This window comes from Seriola lalandi, unplaced genomic scaffold (genome assembly GCF_002814215.2).
Source record: "Seriola lalandi dorsalis isolate HSWRI2012SDOR001 ecotype SW California unplaced genomic scaffold, Sedor1 jcf7180002054502, whole genome shotgun sequence".
Classification (NCBI taxonomy): domain Eukaryota; kingdom Metazoa; phylum Chordata; class Actinopteri; order Carangiformes; family Carangidae; genus Seriola; species Seriola lalandi.
In genome coordinates, this window is record NW_019525055.1 from 425,817 (window position 1) to 445,185 (window position 19,369).

The following is a 19,369-nucleotide window of genomic DNA, read 5'->3' on the forward strand; positions in this document are numbered from 1 at the left end:
TGAACTTAGAGAATTCTCACCTGTATCCGCAGCTCACCTCAACTTCACAGAGCTTTATAATGAGTTTCAGCTCATTGTTTAGCTATCTGGCAGCAACTTCACTGTTCTTTTTCATTCTCATCGCTTTTAAAGTGGCATTTTCAGCCATAGCATGCAGCTATTTTCAGTCAAAAAAATCTCCAAGAACTCACTGTGTACTACCTGCTGAGCACCAAACAGCAGACAGTCACAGTTAGCGACTATAGCTGGTGAATCTAGTGCAGCAGTTAGAAGCTAAAGAGCTACATATTTCCCTCAGGAGATGGTAGAGACCAAAAACAGAGTTAAAAGAGAATGAATAATATATTTAGATTCATCAGGTTGACAGAAACATGACATGACCAGTTTTTTTTTTTTAAACAACCTTTTCAGAAAGAGGTGAAAATAAAAATATCTGCTGTTGAGCTTTTGTATGAAATGGGGGTGTTTAGAGAACAGAATTTTTTATAGATGAACCTTTCTTTGTTTTTACTTTGTTATTTTTAGCATGCATATGAATTTAATCAGAATATATTGCAACTAACAAGCATTCATGCTTCTGTTAAGAATTTAAAAACTCAATGACCTTACCAGCTTTTATCAGGCACTGATTTCCACACCCGAACACTCGTCTTTCGTTACATTGTGTTCAGGCAGGGATATGACATTTGAATGTTTGCCTTTCTCACCCAGAGGACTGAATGTCTGGTGGTCATGTGACTAAAATTTGAGTAACAGCCAGAGTATTTACAGCAGCCAGAAGAGTGTGGCCGGTCCGGTCTTGTCCACCACACCCCATTCAGTCGGGGGATTATGGTCGTTGTCTGTGGGTTTTGGGGGGGGGGGGCTTTGGTGCAACCACAGGAGGTACCATCTTGTGTTTTGTTATTTTCTAATTTTATGGGGTTTCATGTCTGAACCACTGCCTAGTAGATTGACTCAAAGTTCTCATGCGTACTAACTTTTAGGGAGAATTTTGATGATTTTCAGATAAAAGAAACATGTCTTGGTTAAAACTGAACTAAATTGAAATACAAATGTGTTTTGTTTCTTTAATATTGAACAAATTTAAACATGGTTTTCTCTGATGACAAGGCCATTGGGTCAGTTTAATTATAGTCTGTCATTTTTATAGACATTCATATACAATGAAACCACTTCTACAGCAGAGTGACATTAAAGAGGGATAGCTTTATTTCTTGTTGGACTCATTAGACAGCACCACCCATCACAGTAGCACAGGTATAATGATGGATGTGAATCCATGTGAGCAATGTCATTTTAATGTTTAATGTTAAACTCTTTCTTTGTGTCTTTTTTTCTCTCTTGATCTCCAGCTTCTTCTTTTAATTACAACAATGTTTGCTCCTGCACACCCACTGACACGCCCATCATTCAAACACTGAGGAATAGCAGCCACTGCTGCACCTTTCATAATAATGCAGCCACAGTACTGTGCTGTGAGAAAAAACATACGGTATGTATCATGATCAGGACTGACTGATAGCATATTTAAGGTTTTAGTTGTAAACACACAAGGAATCCTGCAGCAACTGAAGTTATTTTTTTACTTTTTAACACTTCAAGTGTATTTTTATATTTTTCATAAGTAAGATAAAAAGTTTTTTTTAAATAGTGTTAATGTTAGTTTTACATTGGAGATTCAACTTTATTAACTATTTTATTACTACATGTATTTACACTATTCCTTATTGTGGTTGTATTACTCAGTTGAAAAACACTTTGCTGTGCATTGAATTTGTCTTGATATTCATCGGTACATTGGTTGTGAAAACCTTGTGCTCGACTGTTTGTACTCTTTACAGAGATGTTTTCACATTGTGTTGTTGCTGCTTTTAATTGAATGTAGGATCTGAAATCCACATGATTTGATGTAGTAATTCTGCATGAACTGGTGATGGCTGCTAAATCAGGCTGTCTTCTCTTGTTTCTCTGAGGAAAACTGAGTCTGTTACTACACCAATGTGAATAAAAGCAGAAGTGGCTGTAGAGGCACATTATCTCATGTGAAGCCTAATTTTTTTCCCTTATTCAAAGTGTAGTCTCTTTCACCCTTCCCCATACTCTATTTCACTCTGTCACACACACACACACACACACACACTATCAAATAGCACACGTTAAGTCCGACTTGAACTCCTATTGCTATTATATAATCAACCACACAATTAAAAAAAAAAAAAGGTTCTTTAAGGTTGAGCTACACGTTGGATGTCACCACAGACACGACACACAGGCTCCCACACAGTAGATATGGACAGAACACGGAAACAAACTCAAACTCCTGGTGTGTTGTGGTGAAATTATAAGGCTTCAGGGGGAAAAAAAGCTAAAATAAAAAGGAAAACTGGACTCAGAGCGTGAGCGCACACGTGCAGCTCCGGTATGGACACGTGTGTAGAGTGTAGGGACGGTGTAGAGCGGTTTAGGTGAATTTCCCCGCCTTCTTATACATATATTGGAGAACAGAATAGTATAAAATACATGGCAGACAGATAAACAAATGTCACATCCTGTCCACCGGTATTTACAGTAAACGTGTTTTGTGACAGACATTTAATGAGTTAACGGTGACTTGCGGACGCCTCCGGAGGGCGAGACCGACGTCATCCAGGGCTCCGTGCTGCGTTCATATTTGTCGGAATACAATTGTTAGCTGAAGAAATACGTTAATCCTTGTGTACTGCTAACATTTGCCGTACTGTGTTTAAAAATAAATAATAATAATTTCAAAATCAACAATCTTCCTTTAGAAAAACATGATAACCAATTGATTTTGGTTATCCAACAAGCATATGACCTTTTTTTTCTCTTTTCTTTTCTTTTCTTTTCTTCTGACTTCATTAAAACCCAACATAGAGAAGTATTGAAGTAGTAACCATTCTCTGTTGCAGTCTCTTCAACAAACGGTGAACACATTTGACAAATGAAGGTGACAAAATACAGAAATGATTGTACAGGATTATTATTGCACCACAAAAGAAAAATAATTCATATATATTCAGTTTATATTCTATATATGTTACTCATGCACAAATATTTACTGATCCTGTTTTCCAAGAAGTCATTTAGGCTACAGACAATCATGTTTGAGGCCAGTGAGACCCCTGGGAGTTCTAACAGGAAGTTAGACTTTTTATGATCAAGCTGTCATAAAACTTCAATAATAAAAATCTAAGTAGATGAATAAACTCTGAAGTCATTTTCGATTCAAACATGTCATCTTTTTAAAATCATGTTCATAAGCAGTTCTCATAAAAGTAGGAAAAGTCATTAAGTTTCAAGCTGATAAAACGAAGAAATCACAGTCATAAAAGTGACCGTGATACTATTTTGTCAAATGTGTCTCACTGTTCAATTTATTTGTTTTTAGTGTTGTATGTCAGTAGTGTGGAAATCATTTTACATGGGTCACTTGTAATACTTCTTACTTACAAATGGGACAAATGTCTAACTACTGTAGATCTTAAAGTTTTCATACTGTGACAGATAACAAATTATCTCCTTGTCGTGTGTAGCAAGATAATGATCATTTTATGTAGGCCTATTTGTGCTTCTAACTGGCTAACTGGCTAATTCCTCATCAAGGAAAAGGGAAGCTTGTTTTCTAATTAGGGTTTCAATAACTATTACTTTTATTATTTATCATTGTACACACTATTTTCCCAAACAGTCTGATCAATCTGAAAATATTCATGTGTGAAGGTGGAACAAGTAACTTTTTAGCCATTTTGGCTTAAAAATTACTTTCAAATATTAATCAGTTTTCAAAATTGTTGGTGTTTTTTTTATTATCAAATATCCGATTAATCAATTCATTGATGGTCTAAATCTAATGAAATCAAACATTAAAGATGTGGTGAAGTTGCACTGACAACTTTATTTGATTTTTTCTCCTGTTGCAGCACCAAATTGGATTATTCGGATTCTTAATTTTTCTTTTTGGCACTAAATCAAACTAGTTTAAACAGATAACTTAGTCCAAATACAGTCGATCTATGATCTATTTCGTTACTAAAAGCACTTGAGTGCGCCCAACACAGTGGCACTTTATGACTTCCGAAATTGAGAGGTTTTACAACGACTTGAAAGCAGCATCTCATCATGACCCAAAAGCGCGTTCCCGATTTTACGTGGCTACTCCCCCTCTACACCGTACGTGCGCGCACCCCTGTATCGCGTGGTGGGGATCATCCATATTGCTGCTGGTGGTGGAGATAAGGTTGTAATCCTGAGAGGCCCTCGGACACGTTTCTTTATTTTTATATATGTTTTAATCCAACGCTGACTGCTCTGCGTCTTAGACTGAAGCTCTTTTGGTCTAGGAGCGACAGAGGAGCGGCAGACTCCGCGGAACAACTTCACATTTCCTTGAAATTGAAGGCGAATTCGGGCCGGGGGGAGGACTGGTAATCCTGAGGGGGGAAGAAAGACGGCGGTGGGAAATGGCCACTCAGGTGGAGGCTCTCCTGCCCGGCAACCCGCTAGCCAAAGCGGAGGAGCACGGCAAAGTTATCCGAGGTGAGCCGGAGGAAGACGAGGGCGGACAGGGCGACGGGGCCAAGCGGCAGACGGGTGTCGCCGACCAGGGCAGCAGCGGCAGCAGCAGCCCCGGACAGGGAGGGACCCCCAGTACGGAGGAGCAGACCTCCAAACAGGCGACGGAGGATAGCAAAGAGGGCTGTGACAGCGAAGACAAACAAAACGAGGAGGGTGTTAAAAGCAGCAGCAGAAAGGAGTTTACTGAAGCTCCCCCGCCCAAGGTGAACCCGTGGACTAGGAAAATGAATGCGGTTACCGTGGTCAGCGTGAATGGACAAGCACACCACGGTTTGTACCCTCCCTACATGTTGATTTTCTGACCGTCAGTGTTGTGTTCGTGTCTGTCCGTCCAGGTGTGGTACCACCGGAGGACTGTCACGGGGGGGTTAGATAGCACTTATTGAACAAAAAGAGCCAAGGGGGTGCATAAACAAGCCCTGTCTGTGGTCGCCCTCTTGTTGCTCCCTCTGCAAGCTGGTTATATTTGGAGTGAAAGCGCCCCCCCCCTCTTGGTGAAGACTATTCCTGGAGTTCATGGTGGCAGAGTGGACCCCATGGGTGGCTGATTGCACAAGGGATCACACCCTTAAAAATGCTCCAAAAGTTGGTCCAGCTTTTTAAAATGTAATGGGCTCTTACTTGTTATAGTTGAATCAGGACTCAGTCAGCATCGAGCCCCTTTAATCGCAAGATAAGTGATAGTAATTGTTACTTTTGGTCTGTTTAAGAGGAAATCATGTGTACTCTGTTTCTCTTTAATCATGATCTGCAGACTTTAAGGTGCAGTTGAGGGATTATGTTCCCAAATAGATCAAATTTATACATTTTTAGCAGTGTCACCGTGCATATTTGCTACTGTGACTTTAAACTTTCAAGGTAGGAAAAGACAGAGGAGTCGGATTTAAAATGAGCTCAAATGTCCCCATGTTTAGCCTTCTTCATCACCATGCTCTCCCTCCCCCGTGTCCAACCTACTGCCACCCAGTCAGTCAAACCTGAGCTGACACACTCCCTGTACTAGCCCAATGTTTAAACCGGTGTTTATTGGTGTTTACATGTATGTTTTGAGGCAGGTTTCGACACAGTCAAGCCAGATATTAATGAGTTATCCACCCATGTCAAGCATTGCAGCATTTGGCAGAAAAGCCACGAGCTTGGTCGGTTGTGTGTGTGTGTGGATGCTAAGCCAGCTAACAATAGCACACACACACACACTCACACACACACACACACACACACTCTGGCCTAGTGCGTCGTCAAGCCCTTCACACTCAGTTGTTAGCTTAGCTTCCAGGTTGCTACTGCTCACCTCCCGTCACCCTATGTAAAACATGTCAGCTTTTTAATTCTTTCGAAGATCGATTGTCGGCACTGAAACGCGACTAAACATGAAACATCTGCTCGTTTAATCTCTTAAAAAGGAGCAGGTTTGTTATGAGACATCACGTGTTCACTCCACGTGTTCCCCGAGAGAAAGGCATGGGCGCTGCTAGCTAGCTAGCTAGCTATTGCACCGCATCAGTGCAAACGCAGAAACCAGATATCATTGAGGTTGTCCTAGGTGAGGCTGTCTGGCTGTTTGGTGGTTAATAAAACGGTTGTCATGTCGTGTATCCGTTGTCAGCTCTTGCCTGCTTGTCCACCCATACTAGCCATCGTTAGCATGGGAGCTAGCAGGCAGAGTCATCATGGCTTCTGCATGATCTGACTGATCCGGCCAAAACCCATTACAACTAATTATATCTTGTCATTTAACTACACATAAGGGCTATCTCATACTAAGGGCAAATTAATCGATTATTTGGACTGATTATTGATGATGCCCATGGAGCAGTTCTCCTCCTCCTGCTGTGTCAAGGCAACGTGGTTTCATGTCTCTGAGCCATGTGTGTTTTTTACTGCAGACAAGCAGTTTTGTAGTTACAGTCTGGTCATCCTGGTTCTGACTGCATCCTGTCAGCTATTCATGTTGTCTTTTTTGTTTGGCAGCTGGTTTGTTTACAGTGCTAAAGCATGTGTAACTAATGTAGACTTCAGGGTACAGCCTGTACCCTGAATCTGGACCAGTCTGGGTGGATTGGATGGATATGCACCAAAAGCTGTCACATCAGCAAGTAAACCTGGCTGGGAGCCAGAGGTTGAGATAACCAGGCAGTAGTGCTCCCCCTCCTTTTTTATGTTGCATTCAAAGACCAAAAATTGTTCAAATGCAAGTTGTGAGCAGATTGTCGTCTGTGTGTGTTTAGAGCAGTGGTTGCCTTTTTTCTACTTCTTGTGACTCCTTAATACAAAGCCATGTCTACTTGGAGTTGCCGCCACAGGTTGTGTTTATGACTCTTTAGCAGTTCAGTCATCCGGCAAATTACTCTTCTCAAATTGTTGGGTTGAAGGTGCGACTGTACAGTACTTTAACAGGAGGGGGGGAAAAAATCACAGTTCAGCGTAAATAAACATAAATTTGAGTCAAAGTTTTTTTTTTTTATCAGCTTTGAGTCAGTTTTTTTCGTTGGACAGGGTGGGTTTCTTAGATTTGCTGTTCATGCAATGACTTTGAAGAAATGTGAGCATATTATGTTTGAAACAATCATTTTTGTTCTTGATTAACCTGACAATTATTTTTATCATTCAACAGTGTGCACACACGGTAAAAAATTACCATCATCGTGTTCTTGAGCCCAATGTAATATCTTTTTATTGTTTGTTTATTGACAAACAATCAAATATCCACAGATATTCATTTACCTATCCTAGATGATAAAGAAAATGAATCACAAATGAGAAGCTGAAACTATTTGACATATCTGCTGGAATGTGTTAAATGATTCAGTGCTTGTCAAAAAAGGTTGCTGATAATTTTCTACCAATCAGCTAATCACATAATTGGCTAATTGTTTCACCTCTAGACTTAATCATGAGCAAATCTGCTTGATACTGTAGTGAGTGTGGACTGAAGTATTGCAATCCTCAGTCTTCTTTTTAGTTAGACAGAGTGTTCACAACAGTGTAAATTATTAGTCTTTTTAAGAGGTAGAATCTTCTGTAATCAGTCATGTGTACTCAGTTTGTCCTTGAACAAGATCCTGGACTCCTGCCCTGGATAAAAACACCAGCTGAAAGAATGAAAATGTATTTCCACGGCCCAGACAGCTTTGTTTAGGATCATAGTAGGAGTGTGTTACCAAATGTGACTTAAATTTGTGGCAAGACAAGGGTGGATCTGGATTAGGTCTGCAAATAACAGTTGATTTCGTAATGAATTAGCCCTTCCATTATTTCTTTTGATGAATTACCTAGTCCATAAAATGGAGAAAAAATCCCCAGAGCTCAAGATTTTCCATGTGTCTCTTTTTTTTCAGTTCAACCAAAAGTCCAAAACAGAGAGTCAACAAATCATTTTAAAAACCAGTACCAAATAGTACACGACAATTTATCACAACCATGTCTTTATAAATTACTATTAAAATTGTTGCTGATCATTTTTCTGCCAATCAACCAGTGAATTAATCATCTTATCATTTCAGCTCTAATCTGTGTTCACAGACACAGACAGTGCATTTTAATAATAACTGGCTGGGTTTTTTATTAATTATTGGGGAAACAAGCATGTCATTAGTTTGCCTCTCTTTGTCATTGTAGAATTGGGTTCAAATACTAGAATTGAAAAGCTGAACTTCTACCTTTTTTAACTTATTTTTTTATTAAGAGAAATGTGTCTCATAACCAAGGGAAACTTTAATAAACACAGACTTGAACATGAAACATAATAAAATACATAAAACATACAATATTTATACTGGTATGATTTTCTGAAACCTATCATATAAAGTGAAAACACGACATAAAACCTGTAGTACATCGAGCAATGAATGAAAAACATCATTACCTTAACTGCCCACTTGTTATATGGAAGACTGATCATGAGCTGACTCACAAAGAGCATTTATCAGTTTGATGGCATGGGAGACAAAATATTTCTTTCACCTTGTTAGATATGCCCTTTAATACTTCGAATTTTTGTCCGGACAGGAGAAACTCAAGCTCTCCACATAGAGGTCAGAGAGGCCATTATTGTCGGAAATAATTTGAGCTCTGGAAATTGCTCTCTTGGTGAAAGTGTGAGACAGCTGAGGTAGTTCAAAACCAATGAGTTCACAGACTGCCGCTTTCGTCACTTGTCAAGAGATTATCAAACCAAGCAATAGTTAGATGGAATCGTGGTTTGGCTGGCCACCTTCAGAGAGTAGACCTACCAGTGTTTGGTTGCTAATATTAGTAGTAAAGATGACTGGCTTGTCTCCAGGTTGTGTGGCCGCATTCTTTATATTTTCACCCAAAACCACCACGGTGACTCCCTTACCATGCAGCAACAGCTTTTCTGTAACAAGTGCTGGACACAGGCCTAAAGGTGTCCTGTGGAGTTTTTATGTAAACAAGCAAAAGTTCTGTTTACATTCAGTGATTCTCACTCAAACACATAACACGTGTATCCTTGAGGCTTAACAAATGCGTTACATGGTTGTCCTTCCTCATTATTTTTTGAATATTTATTGTGCAGAGTTTACATCCTTGCTTGCTTGGTACTAGTCATTGTCTCCACCGCCTTTGTTGTCACATTGTTGTGTGTCACCAACACCAACTGTACCATGAAATGGCCAGTGGGGATTTGCATCTTGTTGCCTGCGTCCTCCTGTGAATGCCCGACTTGCTGGTAAAAACATTTCTCCAGAGTGCAACTAGTGGTCAAAAACTCCACAGCTGCATTTAGCTTCTCATTCATTTCTATAAGGAGCAGGGGCAAGATGTATTAGCTTCTGATTGTGAGCTGACCCTGCCTCAGTAACTTCATGCAAAGTTTAGTCTGATTGAACTTTGGCAAGTGAAATAACATCTGCAATGTCCAGCCAGTTTGAGAGAGGGGGTGAACTTTACCCAGAGGTTACTGAGAGTAAAGTGTCTTAATAAGAAGGAGTATAATTTCCAGCTTTTTGGACTGTTGTTACAAGACGCAAGTACATTTTGCCAGGCTAAATCCTGTCTGACCGCACCGTTACTGGCCCAGCTTTGACTGTAGTGTTGAAGCTGGTGTGACATTTACATTTTTGTCATTTAGCAGAATCACTGCACAGTCTTGCGTTCACTGGATCTACAGTTTGTTGTTTTGTATGTTGGAATTGTTGCAGAGATGCCACTGAAAAAGTGGAGCAGTTGAACAAAAACAGATGGATATAAGTTAGTAAGGCAAATACAACATAAGTTCGACCATTTATTCTTGTGACTGTCCTGGTCATGAGTTTAAGTCAAACTAAACGGGTGTATTTTAAACATGTATGGTCCAGAAAAGTATTTTTCCAGAAAAGTTGGCTGAGTTCCCCTGAACACTTTAAAGTCTTGTTTCATAAATGCATTTTGGCCCCTGAGGGAGTTCATGGTGCTTTTGATGGGTCACCACAAAACAAGAGTAGCAGTGTGTTTTGTAAAAGCAGGCCATCTCTGCTTAAAGTTTACTGCAAGTTCTTAAACACTATTTCATCCAAACACCGGTTCTCAGCTGATACTGGGATTTGGAGCAAATGAGAACATGCTGAGTGAGACATGATATGAGTGATGAGACAGTCCAGTGCATGGAATTAACTCTAACTGCCAGCAAAACGCAGCCACTTTGGCTAAGCATGTTAGTTTCCTGTCCTGCTGTGCCACCTGTTGCAGCTAACTTAGCAGCAACAGGTGGTGTAAGGGGCAGTGGTCGGGTATTGCTACAGGTACTGGTGAGAAGATGAAACATGAACCAAGAAGTCCAGTTTGAGGGCTTTACAGATACCAAGACACTGTACAGCCTTTTACACTGCAGGATCTTGGGTTATCATGGGTGAAGTAATTTGCTAATCTGCCTCAACGCCTGTAATGTTAAAAGTAGAATTATTGAAATAGTTTTGAACTGAGTTGTGACCAAATGAGAGCCAGGATCGGCTTGTTTTTTCAGACAAACTTGCATTTTTGTTTTTCTTTCTTCTGACTCATCAGCAGCAGCATCTCACTGGATCAACACACGTGTCTTGTATTGTAAAATGAAGGAATGCAAATAGGGAGCATTTTTATGTTGTACTTGTGAAATGTACGGTGAATTCTGAGCTGAAATTTTGTTAAGATCCTTTTTTTGTCCGGCAATAATTGTTTCAAATGGGCTATCATTTTGTTGCAACTGGTTTAAAAGTTATGCACAATTATGACACTCAGTGGCACAACTATTAATTATGGACATAAGAAGATGTTCATTCATTTTAGAGGTTTGCATGGCGCTAAAACTGACACCCCAAACTGGTCTTGTACCCATGGTGCTGCAGAATTGGCTTTCCCTCTTACCTTTACTTACAACACATTACACTAATGAGGCCCTTTTTAAGGAGATCCTCCTGCATTGCTGTTATAATAAGACCCCTCATTATGCAGCTTTTGCTTGTTTACTCTAAACCAAACAAAGCTGGTAAATTGCTGCCCCAGTGTGAGGTTTTTAGATCGCATCCGGGTGTTCAGGAATTAAATTTGTGACGTGTAACAGGAAAGCGCCGCCGTCTGTCCTGCGATGCCGGCTCTCCCTTTTACACAGACATTGATCCGGCTCTGTGACTGCCTCCTCTGCCTGCTTATTGCCAGAACATCACCATCTCCTCTCTGTTCTGTGTTTGTTTCTTTTAACCAGAACAGAGAGATGGAGTAAAGGTGCAGCATTCTCATCTTGAACAGGCTTAGAGTATTTGCAAAGGCAGAGAGAGAAACAGATAAATGTCTAAACTGGAACTGGACCCCAGCCCAGCTGTTTGTCTGGACCTGTCAGGTTCACGTAGCCTCTTCTGAATTTCGACAATAATATGCTCTATGTGTTTAATTGATTTTTACATTTACTGTTTCACTTGAGGTGACACTACGGCAGTCATCATCTTATAGCGAAGCCTGCAGATGCATCAGACAATCTTTCCTTCATGTGACTGTTATGTAATTGACACCTACTTAATAACTTACTAACTTAAAAGTATAGCCTGCAGCTTGCTCATATTAGTATTTGAATTTAAGCATCAGATATGTCTGTCATCTTTTTTACACAAACATGTAACAAACATTTTTAACAAGCATCACTTAACTTTTATAAGAAATGTTACATTTTATAGTAGGACAATAAACCTGTGAGTGCCCCCCGGTTCAATTATGACATGGAGACATTCTCGTTTTTTTATTGGTTGACATTGATACTGATATAGCAAGATACAGCAAGTAATATCAAAGTATTTAGGAAAAAATATATTATTGGTATCTATAAAACATGTAGGGTTAACAGTCTGTATTTTGGCTTTGTTTTGGCTGCTATTTGGCTTTAGTAAAACATTTGTGAGAAATTTTGAGTGATTCTTGTATGGAAGGGATATGGGGGTGGGTGTGGGTGTGGGGGGCAGCTGTGTATGGTCCTATTCCACTGAGATAAGGACATGGCATCTTCAAAAGGGAGAGATAATGTACTCATGAACACTGTGTTCCATTTGAGGTATCAGAAGTGATACCCAATCCAATTCCAGCCTTATTTAAAGTCTGTTCTGTTTTTTCTGTTGTGAACAATGCAGGCTGACATGTTGCTATCCTGTAGCTGAGGTATGACCCTTGCTCAACAAATCAGGAATGACTGGCAGGTCTGCCAAATGAATAAATGTGGGTTCGGCTTGATGCTTTAGCATTTCTTAACCGTGCGCAGGAACCTTAATTGACCCATGCAAATACCGCTCTCTGTTTGAAACTGTAGGTAGAAAGGGACTGTTGAGTGAAACCCCCATTCTCTTTACACCTTTCATAACATGTCTTAAAGCCAGTGTTCATATTAAAACCGCAGCTTTTGTTCTGTGAAAAGTTGTCTTAAACCTCAGGTAGGGAGTTGAGCATTTTTTTACACCGCACCTACAATATTGTGGTAACATTATATACTATAATGTAGGTGTGTGTGTGTGTGTGTGTGTGTGTGTGTGTGTGTGTATATATATATACACACACACACACACACACACACACACACACACACACACACACACACACACACACACATCTGAGGAGTTACAGTTGTTGACAGATATATTAATAACATTTTAAGTTTATATTTACATGATAGTGTGTTATATACTATATACTACTATACTATAAAATAAACAGAGGGGGTTAAAGTGTTACCATGGTTTCCTTTTTTTTCCTGGCTTCCCGGCTTTCTTGACAGCTCTAAATTAAGTTTGAAGTTCTCTGAGGTGTGATGCTTTGAAGCAGCTTGGCATTCTTGCAGCAGCCGCTTCTACCAGGAGCTGTTTCAGAATTAGCAGAGACGCCTCACTTGTCTCCCACATTTGTCCCTGTCCTGTGAATATGGTCTTTGTTGGGGCCGTGAAGAAGCAGACCCCCGCCCTCAGTCATCAGACCCCTCAAGGCCGTTTGTAGCTGGGTTTTATGAGATGTCAGGACCTGTCAAAGGTCATGAACCTCGAAGGAGTGCTGATGTGTGAAGAGGTGAAGTGGGACTACTGTTGCAGACCAGACTGCTACTGCGGCAACTTCCAAATGGGTGTTAATTGTGTGTATGTGAGCTCAGCTGACTGGTCAGCCTGTGGAAGTGAGGTTGTGTCTTCATGTTTGGACGGTAAGGTGAATGTTAATACCTTAAGTGCAATGGCTTTCTTTATTGTTAATGCTCCTGAGCTGTTAAATTCCAAATATTTCATGTTGGGTTTTTTTTCCAACTCATATATTTACCTCCACGAAGGAGATTATGTTTTCACCAGTGTCTTTGTTTGTTTGTTTGTGTGTGTGTCAGCAGGATTACACAAAATGTACTGAACCAATTTGCACCAAAGCTGGTGGTGGTGGTGGTGGGGGGGGGCATTACATTACATATCCAATTAAAAGGGCACATCTGGGAACTTTCGTTAACATTGCTAGATGTAGAGATGGGGCATTTTTTGACCATGACTTCTCAGGAAATGATATATGGAGCTTGATGTAAAAATCAGACAAGATAATGGCGCTGAGATCTGTGTAGGATCTTGTGCAGGTTAATGTGTAATGCTCTTGTCAACAAATGGTTTGCAGTTGCAATGGAAAACAGAAATTGTGCTGTCATATTTTTGTCAGTTTTGTGTTACCTTTTATCTTGGAATCATTTTTCTTTAGCCTATGTTTTTACTACTTGTACGAACAGTTTGAACAAATATTTCCAATGGTTTTCGCACATCTCGAGCATCAGTAAAACGACACCCAGATGGAACAATCAGTTGATTAATAGATGCGTCTATCAGCTGAAAATGTATTTGAAAACTACTTGAATTAATTTTAATCAATTAATCATTTATCAAGTAAAAATGCCAGTTGTTCTGTTTTCGGCTTCTTAAATTTGAGGATTAGCTGCTTCTTGTTCTATATCATTTTAAATTGACCCTCTTAAAGTTTTAGACTGTGGGTCAGACAAAACAAAATGTAAAGCTGCTCACTCTGTCAGATATCAAAGGTCAGAACCTCAGAGCAGATTAACCCAGAGTGGAAATGCTAAGATAAGTAGCAGCCTAGTGTCTATTCTACTCACTCTACTCCACCTCACACACCCACTCATCTCACATACACACACACACACACACACACACACACACACACACACACACACACACACTCTCTGTCAGCTGTTTCAGATGAGCCCATGTCTTAGGTCATCCAGCTGAAGTTGCTTTATCTGTCTCAGGGTTGTGTCTGGACTGGACGATAGTCACATCTCTCAGCCTCGGCAGCGCAGGCGTTCACTCAGGGTGTGGATCGTTTGCTGCATCAAGGATGTGTCTAGTCAGTGGTGCATAAAAACTGTGACAACCTAAAGGCTTCAATTTATTAGTCCATCTTTGAGGAAAGAAGTAAAAAAGTACTTCTCTTCTTTCACAAAGGAGGAAGATACCGGACGGTGGAGTGAGTTTAGGTTTCTAGGAACTCTAAAAAAGCGTGTCACATGGAGAAAAGAATGCCAGACAGGAAATGATAGCAACTGTTATTACACGGTTAGACTTCATGTTCAGCTTCCAGGTGGGACACAAGCGTATGCATTCACTCCAGAACAGCTGCTCCCGCTGTAACAAGATATTTTTAATCAGTGAGAACAGCAAAAAGCTGCAGTGTCAACTTTTGCCATTTTTCTACGCTTTCGATTTAGCTCGCTCCTATCACACTCTGGCTCTACTGGGGCCTCACAGCTGTGGATAAAGCTGCCAGTACTGTATGCTTCTTCAGAAGCCACATTGTCCAGTAGCTTCAGATTGGATTGGAAATTGGGGGAGGGGGGATGTATTCCTGTAACTTCCCAAACTATCAATCCAACATTCAGTGAGTGGCCGGGTGTGCGGAGATGAGGAAGTAAACAGGGTTTGAACGTCTCTCCCTGGCTCCTTTTTTTTTTTTTTTTTTTTTTCCATTCATCGTTCCTGTGTATGACTGGGTGAAACAATAGATAAATGTTTCCCAAGAGAGTGTTTCAGACTGCATACCGTCATCCCCGTAGTTAAAGATTAATATCAATGTCCCTCTCTATGACGGCCAGCTTTTCACACTGCCTTCAGGTGTAGCCATTTGGAACAACTATGAACATGACTGACATCTTAGGAGGTCGGAAAACACAATTAGCAAACTGCTGCTTTTCTACCCGACCCTAACTGCATCAACCTGCACTGTTGTGGTTCTGCTTGGTAGCTAGTTTGACTGTGGCCAACCTGCGATGGTCTCCTCCCTCGTACCAACGTGTGGATGTGCTGGTGTTGTTTTTAAGAATTTCTATCAGTACTTGATGTAGATTGTAACTGAATCTCTGTGGTTCTGCTTTTATTGTAAAGCCCCTACAGGAAATGCAGTGTATTTGTTAGCGATGCTCTTCTTCAGTAACACAATATTTGGTCATAGTCAGTGCTATTATATCAGTGTTAGATGCAGCTCTGAAGTTGACAGGTTGTTTCTTTTCGCTTGTGAGAACAACTCCAACATCTCAAGGTCAGCAACGTTGTTTACCTCACTGTGGTGTCAGCAGCGACTCAGCCCGGTGTGAATATCCCCACCCGGCTCAAAGATTAGCATTTTTCAGAAATGTCATAAATTACACGTGGTATAATTTTTTTATCATGAGAAAATTTACTATTTTTCCCAAACTGTTCCATCAGTTAAGTTCACATCAGAAGTTAAAATCATGAGTCATTAACATCACACAGTTGTCATAATGTTTTAGCTCACAGCAGGACTAGAAGCAGCTGTTCAGTCACAACTCTCAGCCACACACTATAGCTGAAAAGTGTTTTAATCGATTTCAAAAAGAAAAAGCTTCCCAGAATAGATTTGAGGATTCATCCAGGAATTTGGATGCAGAGGGATGTCAGGTGAGGTGTGTTGAACCCAGTTACTCTCTTTGTTACATGACCTCGGCTTAATGTGTGTGTGTGTGTGTGTGAGTGTGTGTGTGTGTATGTATGTGTTTTTTGTTACTGCTGCTGTGTTGTTGCTGCTACTCGGCATACACAGGGAGACCCCTCCCAGCCCTCTACTGTCTGAGCTTTTGACTCTGCAAGAGGTGATGTCACCACACTGATCATGTGACGCCGGGGAAAGTATTTGATGTATGTGTGTGTGTGTGGCAGGGAGGCAGGCGATCTGTGGCATACGCTCTGACTGTCGTTTCCTCCATATTTGGTTCTTGCAGACAGGCTTCCCTCCTCTGTCGTCACTCTGCTCTGCCCTGCTCTGCTCTGCATGGACCGTCAGACTGCAAGCAGCTAGTAGATAAAACCGAGATTAAGTTTCACTTAGATAAAAAGTTACTTGAGAAATGACAAACCATTAATAAGGTTATTTCAGTGTGATTGTCACACTCCTCATCTAGTTGCTGTTTCTCTGTAATGAGCCAAAATGAAACGGCTGTCTTCAGTGCCTTTTAGGGAACATACTGAGCACTTGCCAGGATTTACACATTGGATGTCTAAATCCTGGCGGTGTTTCTCATTTCTTTCATCCAGAGAGACACTGAAAAGCATTTAGAAATGTAAATGCATGTGTTTATAATGAGGGTTTTTGGCTATTAGACCATGGCCTGTGGGGATGTCTTGTTGAAAATTGTCATGTGAGGAAAATGTCAGACTGCTGCCTTTTCTCCCTTTCACTTGCCGCAGTAACTGGGGAATCCCAGCATCCAACACATAACCTTAATAAGTAAATCTTTCAAATATGATACAACTTCAGAATCATGTGACAATACATGTGGGAAAATGAAAAAACCTACTCGCCAAAGCCAACAAAAAGTCCCAGCATCTGGTGGAGGACCGGGCTGGTTTCCCAACACAACCACTGTGTTTATCTAAGACTGCAGAGCCGACGTGGCACAAGGTTTATTTATAGGCTCCACCAGCAATATACCCTGTGGGCTTTGGAGCAGGTATTGTCACTGGTGCGTGCTGTAGTACCCTTGGGAATTTGTCTTTGGACTCCATCTGAGCTGCGTGCTGCGAGTTTCTGAGAAGAGGAGGGAGGGACTTTGTGTTGGGAGTGGTGAGATTTGAGATTATAGTAAGTGGATAGAAGAAGGAAATCTGACAGAGCATTTGAACAACAATACAACGTTAAGGTCATGCAAGTTGAGGTTAATTACCATTAATATCCCTTCAGCTGTTTTGTCTTAGTTTAAATGTAACATGTCAGTAAAGCATTTTGCATGTGTAAAATGATCAGATATGGAGCCCACAAAGCTGAGTGAATTGAACTGACGGTATTACGAGACAGAGGGGGAGATGGTGGTTAATGTGAACAGGCGGGGGTTGGTGGTGGCTAATGTTAATGGTTGCCTCTGGCTGTCTGCCGTGCACAGCAGGCTAGAACAACTGGCCCTGAGTGCTGTGAAGAAAGACGAAGGGAATTAAAAACAGCAGAGAGAAGGAGGACAGTGAAATTAGAAGAGGGGAGGAACTGCCAGAAAGGAGAGGGTGATGATGGACTTGAGTGAGGAGAGTCTCTAATGCTAATGTGTGCTGGGTAAACTGATGATTAGAGAGAAGCCGTTAAATATATATATATAATTTTGTTTGAAATTCTGACACAAAGTTGGTTTGAAGTTACACTTCTGTGGCCTGAGCAGGTTCCGCAGTGTCGGTGTGTGCATTGCTCTCGTGTCCGTGTATCATGGGTCATATTTCAGTTACATCTGATCCATCTCAATCCTACCATTGTTTTTTTTTTTTTTTTTGTTGTTTGTTTATTCAAAATTGCACTGGAGTGATGAAGTCAAACAAGCTGGTCACATTTGTCAATGACTGGTAAACTTGTGTGGGCAGGTTATGTATATTGTCTTTTTAATTTTATATTTTGAACGCTACATCGAAATAGTGTTTCATTTAGCGCTGTATGATTCTACACAATTAGAACATGTTTTGTGTCAGACCTGAGACTAAGATTTTCTATTTTGTAATTTAAATGTTGAATATAGATGTTGTCAAGCACCAGGGATTTTTCTAATAGTTTCATTGGCCTTTGCCATTTTGTACGTTGTTTTGAAATTTCAGGTGGTTGCATACATTCCTGAGTTACCCTGCAGAGCTGCAAATACAGAAGAGCTTTTTGTTTTCATATAATCTCATCTTTTTGTGAGGAGGATTAATGTATTTCCTTGTCTTCCTCCTTGATTCTGACTCATTTTGTTCCTATTTTGAAGCTGTTTTCTCCTTCAACTCTGGATAAATTAGGAGGACTTGGTTTGATGAAAGCGATCTCCCTGTTAATGCAAATATAGCAGAATCATCACTCAAACACACACACGCACGCGCGTGCTCGCACACACACACACACCTGACCTGTCCTTGAGTTTTAGTGAATGTAGCACTCTTATCATGGTTCTTGTACTGTTGAGCACATAACACTTAGATAACACCCAGCCCTCCCTCCTACCTTTTGTGTCAGGTTGTTCTCAAGGTGCTTTCACACTTGGAGCTCTGTTTTGAGCGAATAATTTCAAAGTTAAAAATCCACGACTAGAAGTTCATTTATACCATTTTTTAGTGCATCTGAAGCATCGCGAAAATTAGATAAATTACACAGATAACAGACTAAAAAGCAAAAATTTACTGATGTGATTGTGAAACAGGATTTCCCTTTTTTCGCTTTTACTTTAGGACATAATTATGATGAAATAAATTTCAGTCTACTGCTTGCAGACTTGTTTGATTGTGGATAAAATGAGAATAACTCGACCCTTCACCTTGTTTTTTTTTTTTTTTTTTTAAATAGAAGTTGGAGGTTAGCTACATAAGAGTCAAAATTTGAGTTTTACCAATCAGTTCCCCAATATTTTGTGGTTGTGGCAGCAGGAAGTACCAAATCTAGAATAGGTTACTGTTGAAGTTCCTGTATACCTTTTTTTATTTATAAAGCTATATATTTTTTTAACAGCAACGGTAGCAAATTTCACCAGCACTTTGCGGTTGGACATTAAGGCTGTTTTAATGTATAGTCCTTTTGGACCGAACCAAACTCGGTCATCTTAAGGTAGACCAAAAATTCAGCCCAAGCGGTGTCTTTTTTTTTTCCAACAAAAAGGTTGGCCATGCGACGATGATGACTTTTTTTGCCATTTAGAACTTATTTTTTTATTGATTTATTATAATGTTATTCATACTGTTCACAATGCCAATACTGTATATGCAGTTTAGAGTAGTTTAAAGTATGTATAGTAAAGTATGACTCATTAAATAAATAGTTGGGGGGG

The 19,369-nt window shown here is 40.3% G+C and overlaps 1 protein-coding gene across 3 annotated transcripts in view; it reads left to right on the plus strand.

Annotated features, from left to right (window-relative positions):
* The first annotated feature begins 4,203 nt into the window (after positions 1 to 4,203).
* The window catches only part of larp1 (La ribonucleoprotein 1, translational regulator), a 54,032-nt gene continuing 38,866 nt past the window's right edge, over positions 4,204 to 19,369 (plus strand). For 2 of the 3 annotated variants that reach the window (XM_087175805.1, XM_087175806.1), the window contains exon 1: positions 4,204 to 4,869. In XM_087175805.1, coding sequence (XP_087031931.1) covers positions 4,485 to 4,869 — 385 coding nt within the window. In that variant the 5' untranslated portion in view covers positions 4,204 to 4,484. The remainder of the gene's footprint in view (positions 4,870 to 19,369) is intronic. The other variant, XM_023413055.2, reaches the window with a different exon arrangement.